At 37.1% G+C, this 9067-nt stretch overlaps 1 protein-coding gene and 1 long non-coding RNA gene across 3 annotated transcripts; both read left to right on the top strand.

Moving 5' to 3' along the window:
* Positions 1 to 1252: 1252 nt before the first annotated feature.
* LOC121784914 lies at positions 1253 to 4150 on the top strand. Of its 2 annotated transcripts, XR_006046852.1 has the most exons (4): positions 1253 to 1762; positions 1907 to 2635; positions 2722 to 2938; positions 3049 to 4150. It is a non-coding gene; the product is annotated as an uncharacterized LOC121784914 (long non-coding RNA). The 2 variants fall into 2 exon arrangements; XR_006046851.1 differs by having other exon boundaries at positions 1255 to 2635.
* A 2809-nt stretch (positions 4151 to 6959) lies between these two features.
* LOC121784513 lies at positions 6960 to 7856 on the top strand. The gene is made up of 2 exons (XM_042182666.1): positions 6960 to 7302; positions 7368 to 7856. Exons 1-2 carry the CDS (start codon positions 6976 to 6978, stop codon positions 7743 to 7745), a joined length of 705 nt encoding a protein of 234 aa, XP_042038600.1. The 5' UTR covers positions 6960 to 6975; the 3' UTR covers positions 7746 to 7856.
* Positions 7857 to 9067: the final 1211 nt, after the last annotated feature.

Here is a 9067-nt window from a genome sequence, read left to right as displayed (position 1 = left end):
ATCAATATTCTATGTTATTTTTGGGTGAAGTCCCGTAAATGTTTTTTTTCATTAAGTAAGAGGTAGTTTTTATATTTTAATTTAGAATAATAATTGATTAAGTTAATTAGATTATAATTAAGTCAATTTTTTATTTAAGTAAATTTTCCTTTAATAATAATCAATTATTATTTTAAGTACAAAAATATTTATAAATTTTAATATTAAATTAATGAAGTTAATTAGATTAATTATATTATAATTAAGTCATTAATTTGGTCAAACAAATTTGACCATTAATTCCAAATTTTGGCAGACTAACATATTCTATTAAGTTTTTATTTTTGGAATAGTTAATATCATTTGTCATCATATATCACATCATACTAACTTAATATTTGATTTTTTAAGTACTTTTTTTGTCTTAAGTTAGTTAATTCGTATTTTCTTTTATTACTTCAAGATTGCTGAGTTATTTTTTCTTTTTGACAAATACATTGTTCTCACTCATACTTTATTTTCTATTTTTATCTTATACTTTATTCTCTTTCATATTTTATCTCTCAACTTTAATCTTTAACACATCAATTTCTTAATTCTCATCTCCAAACGTAATGCCTCAATCATCTTGCCCCTTTAGTATCATTTGCTATCTTTTCTCATGGTAGATTGAGATTGAGTCGGGAAATAGTATTTTTTTTAGATTGATATCCCTCATACTTGAATAGTCTATTTATATTTAGTAAACTAAACAAATATTTAATTAGTAAGATAGAGAATAAATACAAAAGATAAAATGCATTGTATTTTATTGAAAAAGGAAATGATCAAATTGTACTTTAAAAGCTTAATAAAAATGAATATGATATGGTAATACTAACACAACAAAGGGGTATAATTTGTCACTAAACATACATTATCAATTTTTGTTTAAGATTTTCTATAACTGTTGAATTTCAAGCTTCAATTATAATTTTATTAAATTAGAAAAAAAATATGATCTGTTAAACAATAAAGAAAATATTAAGCAAATATGTTAAATATCTAGAAACTATAAATAGTAGTAGTACGTTTAAAGTTTAGGCACCAAATATATGAGTGTAAATGACCAAGTTTAAAAATCACTTCTATAATTTACTCTAAGGACTCGTTCGCTTAGCCCGATAAGGGCAGAAATGAAATTAATTATGGGCTAATTATGGGGGTTCGGTGTATCATATTTACTTATGCAAATGCCCCAGCCGCACTGTTCAGTGCATAAATGATGAAATTCAAATTGTGGGGATGCAGTGTTTTTTATTGCTGCATCGAGAACGCTGCCACGAATTCTGCTGGAAGCTTCCCCAATTACCCTTGTCATTTTCTCTCCCCACCCTCCTTCTCTCAAATGTTCATTTGCAGAACCCAAATTCAAACTCCATCAATCCAAAAAAAATGTCGTCGTCGTTGTGAATAGCATACCTCTCGAACCAAACATCCTTAAAAATTGACAAATTTCACGACTGCTTCATCATATGTTGGGGGTTAATTAGAAATAGCTCCATTCTCTACAAAGGATTGACTGGTCTGGCTCTTGTTTTCGACAAATTCCAGCGGCTTGCAGATCGGGAGATTTCTTGGGTTACAAAGGTACGTAGTCATTGTGATTTGCAACTCTGGTAATTTTGGGGATTAGACTGGTTGCATTGCGGTCCACACAGAGTAGACCGTGTGATTGCAGACCTACACTGTGAACTACCACTCCGAATCGCACCGCCGACGGCCGTGAACAAAATTGACGTAGGTAATAAGCTCAACCTCTGTTGCGGTGCTATGTTTTGTGCCAATTATCTGGTTTTTGGTCCTCCAACGGTGTGAATAATTATCTATGACAGCTATAAAATACGTTCAAAACATCTATAATGGTTTGGGTCATGTTTGCTTGCAGAATCAGAACATAGGGTGTGGTCCTGCTGAGGTTTTGATTATGCACCTCCTTCATTGGGGTATCATATTTTGTTTTTCTCCGTGGTTGTTTTTTTGTTTTTAAATTAACGCACTGGAATCTAACATGTAATATGTGGGGATGAACGTACTTAGTCGAATACCGGACTGTATTTTTATGAATTGTTAAGGACGTCTACAGGATGAGAACACCCACAACAAAGTATGGCAGCATAGTCATGATGCTGGAAGACCTCTTGCATTTATATCGGTTTGAGACCACAATACTTGTACAGCGTTACATCAAGGCTAAGACGAAACGTGCGCGTCGTAGGATTGTAGAACAAGCCAGACAGTACAACGTCCTCAATAAGGTTCCCAACCAACTACATCACTTGGACAAACTCATTCATCTAACAGATGTAGATTGCATAGATAACCTCCGAATGGACAGCAACACATTTGGAAAGTTGTGTCGTATTCTGGCAGGCCGGGGGGGTTACAAATTGGTAAATGTCTAGGGATCGAAGAACAGGTAGCGATATTTGTTGGCGTTCTGGCACATCACACAAAAAATCGGATCATAAAATTTAATTTTACACTGTCTGGATCCACGATATCCTATTACGTCAATAAAGTTTTAGGTGCTGTGTTTAGCCTTCATGACATAGTATTTTCAATGCCTACCCCGGTACCGGAGGACTGCAATGACGACAGATGGAAATGGTTCAAGGTTAGTCTAGTGTTATAACTCATCTCATTATAATAGTGTGGTTAATTGTGTACCAAGGTGTTTGATGCATTATATTTGCCGACCAGGGTTGCCTTGATGGAACACACATCGACGTCTTGGTGAGCACCAGCGATAAACCACGGTATCGCACGCGCAAAGGGTCTATTGCCATCAACGTGTTAGCTGTGTGCGACTGAGACATGCAGTTTGTGTATATCCTACCTGGATGGGAGGGGTCCGCGGGGGATTCTCGTGTGCTAAGGGATGCGGTGTCCAGACAAAATGGCTTCAGAGTTCCCCAAGGTTAACATAATCAATGAACTGTATCTGATTATCGTTATAGATAGCATGTTTGCAGGACATCAATCAATTATATATCAAAGGTCGTCTCCCTAAGGTGTATTCTTCTACAGATTGCTATTATTTATGCGACAACGCATACACTAACTGCAACGGCTTCTTAACTCCTTACAAAGGCGTCCGCTATCATCTCAAGGAATGAGGGGTCGGAGATGCAGCTCCACAAGATCCCAAAGAACTGTTTAACATGGATCACAACAAGGCTAGGAATGTAATCGAACGAGCCTTTGCTGTGCTTAAGATGCGTTGGGGGATTTTGCGAAGTCCATCATTTTAACCAATTCAAACCCAGATCAGGCTGATCATGGCTTGTTTCCTTTTGCATAATTTCATTCGGCGTGAGATGAGTACTGATCCCTTAGAAGACTCCCTTGCAGAAGTTGCTTCTACAAACATTCGTGATGACAATTACGTCGCACAACAACACATTGATGTTGTGGAACCTTCGCAAGAGTGGACTGCACTGCGTGATACCATGGCCCTGAACATGTGAAACAGTAGATAGATTGAAATTAGTAATTTATTAATGCTTATTATGAACTTGTGGGATCCATGTACTACTACCAATACCAGACTATTTGTTGTGATGTTTTTTTCAGCCTGTGTCGTTATGCACTTGTTTATGGGGCTAATACAATACTGAGCTTGTTGTTTTCCTCTCAGCAAATGTCTCATCTCATTGGAAACATTGATGGCATTCCCCAGTGTGGGTGTGGATCGGGGATGATGGAGATGCGTCGTGCAAGTAAAGAAGCTATCAACGCCGGAAGGTATTACTTCAAATGCCCCGCAAATGTCAACCACCGTGGTTCATTTATGTGGTGTGATGGGTACGTCAGAGGTATGAGCGCAAAGCGTACATTTGATGACCGTGGAAACACTCTACAATTAGGTGAGAAACGCCCACATTTGATTGCTGGATCAGACTTCGCAGCTGGATGTCGCCAATGTTGCGTCAGCAACTCACCACTTGATGTGAAGACCCTCTTCGTAATTGGGTTTATTGGAATCCTCTTGGTTGTATTTGGAATTTTAATTGGCAAGATTATGTAACATGTAGGCGAACTTCACCTATAGATATGTATTATGTTTGCAACTATTTTATCGCTGTAATTGATTTAGACGAGCACAAGAAAGAAAGATAATTAGAACTCATGTGGCCTACATCATCACCAATTTAGTATTAAAAAAGTTTATACTTGTATTATGTTACTTTGAATTCGATCATCTTTGTATTATGTGGTCCAGATTTAATCTAACAAAACTATCATTTTATCAAATAAAACTATCATATTTCGGATATATTAAGGGCAAAATTGTCATTTCTCTGGTTTCCCACTTCAGTCCAACTGAAGGAAAAACCTCTAATTAGCAACAGCAGCAGCTATGGGGTTGAATTGGCTTCTCAGTTTAGCAAACACGATCATTCTCCACCAATCAGCCGGCGAAGGGAGCAAATCGAAATGGAAGGCCTCAACCCGCAGTACGTTTTGCCTGATAAGTTGTACGACTCATATACAAACTATTGACAAGTAGAGGTCATACATAATTTGCTGTTAATCGGTTTTTATTTTGTTATCTTTGTTTTCATGTAAGTACTAATAAAGAAATCGAGATATGGGGGAAAAGGAATTATACGTTTGATGATGCACTCGTGCTATGTAGTTTTCTCGCTGAAATGTGCTGTTGAGGAGATTTCCTTTTTCACGATTGTGTTGAATCGGCGTTGTTGGTTGATTCAATTATTAGATTAATTAATTATGCGAGGGGTTTGTTTAGGTATAATATTATCTTTGGCTTTGTGTTTTTCTATGTATGAAACGTTCCTTCTCCATTTCGTGATGTTGCTTGTAAAGTAAAGTATAATATGTAAAAGTATCATTGTATCAACTCAGAGTATCATTCTATCCGGCAAAACTATCATTTTATATATATCTACAAATCAGTAAAAGTATCATTGTATCAACTCAGAGTATCATTCTATCCGACAAAACTATCATTTTATGTACATACCTACAAATCAGTAAAAGTATCATTGTATCAACTCAGAGTATCATTCTATCCGGCAAAACTATCATTTTATGTACATACCTACAAATCAATAAAAGTATCATTGTATCAACTCACAGTATCATTCTATCCGGCAAAACTATCATTCTATCCGGCAAAACTATCATTTTATGTACATACCTACAAATCAGTAAAAGTATCATTATATCTACTCAGAGTATCATTCTATCCGGCAAAACTATCATTCTATCCGGCTGGTAAGAAGAATGGAGCGAAATTCAGAAATTAAATGAGGGAAATGACATATTTACCCTCTTGGAATAGATAATTTTGATTCGGTTGGTTCGTTTCCTTTTTTAGTCTGTAAGGAAGATTGATAATTATAATTATGAAGGATTCACATTATTGAGTGGCTGGTTTTCTGGAACTGTTTGTTTAACTTATCTAAATCTATATGGTTTCAGAACGAATCATACACGTGAAATTCTTCTTTGGAAGGAATATTCCATTATATATGCTCTTAAGATTACAGTCAACTTATTTTATGACCTAGGTATTTAAAATCATCTGTTGCTTTCCCACTGCAGTGGAAGATTTGGTATTTAATGCTTGTCCCTACTACTTCTTGTAAGAATTTAGTACTCCATTGCAAAGAATTAGTTTAGTGAACCCCACTTGTCTAATTTTGCACAACTTAAAATGGACATAAATCAATTATTGATTTTATTGCCGAAATTTCCATCAAGAATTAGTTTAGTGAACCCCACTTGTCTAATTTTGCACAACTTAAAATGGACATAAATCAATTATTGATTTTATTGCCGAAATTTCCATCTGCCCCACTGTGATTGCTGATACAGGCTAGATCCAAACAAAAACATTTGAACTATATTTGGCTATAATCTAGTGGATTGAGAATTCTTCTGGGATCTGCTAAAACTTGAGCGCAATATCTTCTTTTCCAGTTTCGGCTCCAAATATGTACTAAATCTTTTGATAACCAGTCCTTCCTAATTTAGTTTTTTCCCCTTCATGGCATAATCATCCTTTAGTTTCCTGATTTGCATAATCATCGCAAACCAGTGTCGCAGTCCTCTTGGGAATATCGAAGCTTAATATTGTTACCGTCGGGCATGTACATCGCCAAATGCTCATCAGCTTCTTTTGGCCTATTTATGGGGATAAATGATAGTTTGAGGGGATAAAATGATAGTTTCAAATGATAAAATGATATTTTTGCATGATAAATTGATTGTTTGAGTTCTTTGGTTGGATAAAATGATAGTTTCGGGGACTAAAATGATAGTTTCAGTGGGTAAAAATGATGGGTTCAGTAATAAAATGATTTTTTTGTTTCATAATGATATTTTTAGATTTTTTGCTAATAAAATGATACTTTTACATCATAAAATGATAGTTGTCAGGGAATAAGTAACAGTTTTTTGTATTTAATTTTTTCTTGTCTAACATGTAAGAAATTTGAAATTAAATCCACTACCCATGATTATCAATATATGAATATTATGTTAGTTATACGTATAATTTTTTAGACATGAGATGTCTATAAATTGTTAGGAAACTTTCAAGATGTTAGAATTAATAATTAATACTTGTAAGGAACGATTTTATATAGTGCATAAAGTAAATAATCTATATGAATAACTCTATTTATAAATGCTATAGATGACTCCAAATGCTCACAAAAAACGCTACCTGCATTTAATTCATTCCCATTCAACATTACGAAGCCCCAATCCATGTTGTGACCTCATTTGGCACTGTGGCGCCATTAAGCAACGTTCCATCAGCAGCTTGCAGTTGGAAAAAAATGAGTAGAGATGTTATTACGATGGTGGTAGATAAACGTCAATCCTAGTAATCAATGGTAGATAAATCTTCTATTTAAGAATGAGTTCCGCACTTCCTACGATATCTCACGCCTACCATGCTCTCTTCTACTTGCTACTAATATGATTATCCCTCCCCAAGCAGCATACTTGTACTATGGTAACTGGTCAGCTGAGGTCGACGAGATCGTGTTAAACACGATCATCAAGCTCAAAGAGGAAACACAGTGGATGCACCATGATTTTCCACCCTGGTTCTTCATGACAGCGCAAAAGGAGCTGCAGTCAAATACCAGAATCCAGTTCACTGAGGCGGAGATCAAGCAGCGTATGGATTTCATGAAACTTAGGTATACAACATTCAAGCAGGTGCAGACTGAAGGAGCTTCTTGGGACGTCGTAGCAAAATACTTGCGGGCCAACGATGATCTATGGGAAAAGATTTTCAAGGTATGTATACTTCACCATGGTATTTATGTAGCCGAACCAACAACTGATCTCTGATTCTTTAGCAGAAAACTCCATTCGCAGGGGCATACTACCACCGAGATGACCCCCATTTCTCGAAGCTCGCTCGCTTGTATGGATTGGACAATGTGAAGAAGGAAGGAGAAACTGAAGTCGTTGTCATCTCCGACCAGACAGAGAAGATCTCTGATGGTGAGCCGAGCTGTTACGAGGTTGCTGGCTGCGACGCAGAAGTGAACTCACCCTGTGGGTTCCCACCTCGCACAGTTCGGCGCAAGCTACTTCTCGACGAGGTCGAGGCGCCTACTGATCGGGAGTCGTCAACTGAACTTGGCATATATTTCATTGACTTAGGCCCCAATGGCCAATTGCGCCAAAGGTTTGAGAGGGGAAGGGAATTGGTCAGCAAACCCGAAGGAGACTGAAAGATCTCAGGTTTGCGTAGGTGCCGCTCAAGCAAGGATCTATCCTACTGATCAGTATAAGAATCCCCGCTAGCCTAGAACCTGCTTTCAAAGAATCCTCAACCCTCTTCTACTGGGTAGTATAGTGAAGGTAGGGGTCGAATCCCACAGAGATGGTGCGCTAAAACTATTGCGGTGATATTCTGGAGGGTTTGGTTAGCTACCACGCTCGGGTTGAGTCTCTACCTAGGCAAGAATTTAAAAGTAGTATCCTACTGACTAGAATGGGGGAGAAGTGTAGAGGTGCAGCTGTGTACGTGGAAATGGGTAATCATGGTGTAACAGAAAATATTCGAGAAGTACTGGGTTTCTATTTTGGGCCAAAGGGAATATCCGAAGGTAGTGGGAATTGTGTGACTAGGCTGACAGATCTGCAGAGTACAAACTAAAAGTGAAGGACAAAAGGCAAAAAGCATCTAAAAAGTAAAATTGGTCCCCAACTATTGACATGGACATCATCTTCTTCAACACACTTGATCAAAATTAAATGACAACTCCAGATTCGCCACGTAAAACACAGAATAACAACTCACGAACATAGATCCACAAATAAAAATTCCAAATCTGAAATCAAACACCAACACTGTAACTCCGCATACCGGTCAACATGAAAACGAATCGAAACTCAAACTAGACTTTTCATGCAACGATTTACTTCACAATCAAACAGTTCCCGATTGTACTAACTCAGAGAAAATTACGACGAAAACAGCAACAACCGATTTAACACTTAAAACAACCAGAAACTCTAAATCTAAGCTAACTAGGCAGAAGAAAAAGAGATCAGCGAGGTAAACTGAACAGAAAACAATTTCATAGCATAAAACAAGTTCGGATCTGCAAACAAAGTAGTTCTAAGCCGTGAAAATCAAAAGCAACACAGATCCATCGTGAAGAAAAACAAGAAATTTAAACTACGAAAGCGAAATAAAAGTGTTTTCCACTCCGGGCGATGGAACTCCTAAACTATGATCTTGCTGGCTGGAACGAGGATGACTGGAACTCCGGGAGCTTCTGGAACTCAGGTAATCATGGTTGTGTTGAGGAATGAGAAACTGGACTGGGCTGAAGAACTGAACTACCGAGAGAAATCTACCTAAAAGTGATGATGGTGAAAATAGATATTCCTTTTTCTCTCCAAGTGGGTTCCTTTTATAGGGAGGCTTACCCTTGATTTTAGGGTAAATCTTTATTGCAAGATGACTCCTTTGCCCTTAATTATGGGTAATCAGCCTCAGCTATCCGTCTTCTCCATCTCGAACCGTTTTAGCATGTATACTGAT

Source organism: Salvia splendens, chromosome 21, assembly GCF_004379255.2.
Source record: "Salvia splendens isolate huo1 chromosome 21, SspV2, whole genome shotgun sequence".
NCBI classification, from domain to species: Eukaryota; Viridiplantae; Streptophyta; class Magnoliopsida; order Lamiales; family Lamiaceae; genus Salvia; species Salvia splendens.
Note: the sequence above shows the minus strand (reverse complement) of the source record. Positions and strands in the feature narration are given on the sequence as shown.

Excerpts from the sequence above, each read along its gene's own strand:
- LOC121784513 (XM_042182666.1), top strand. The coding sequence starts at position 6,976 with ATGATTATCCCTCCCCAAGCAGCATACTTGTACTATGGTAACTGGTCA. Across the intron at positions 7,303-7,367 it reads TATGGGAAAAGATTTTCAAG|AAAACTCCATTCGCAGGGGC; the intron begins GTATGTATACTT and ends ATTCTTTAGCAG.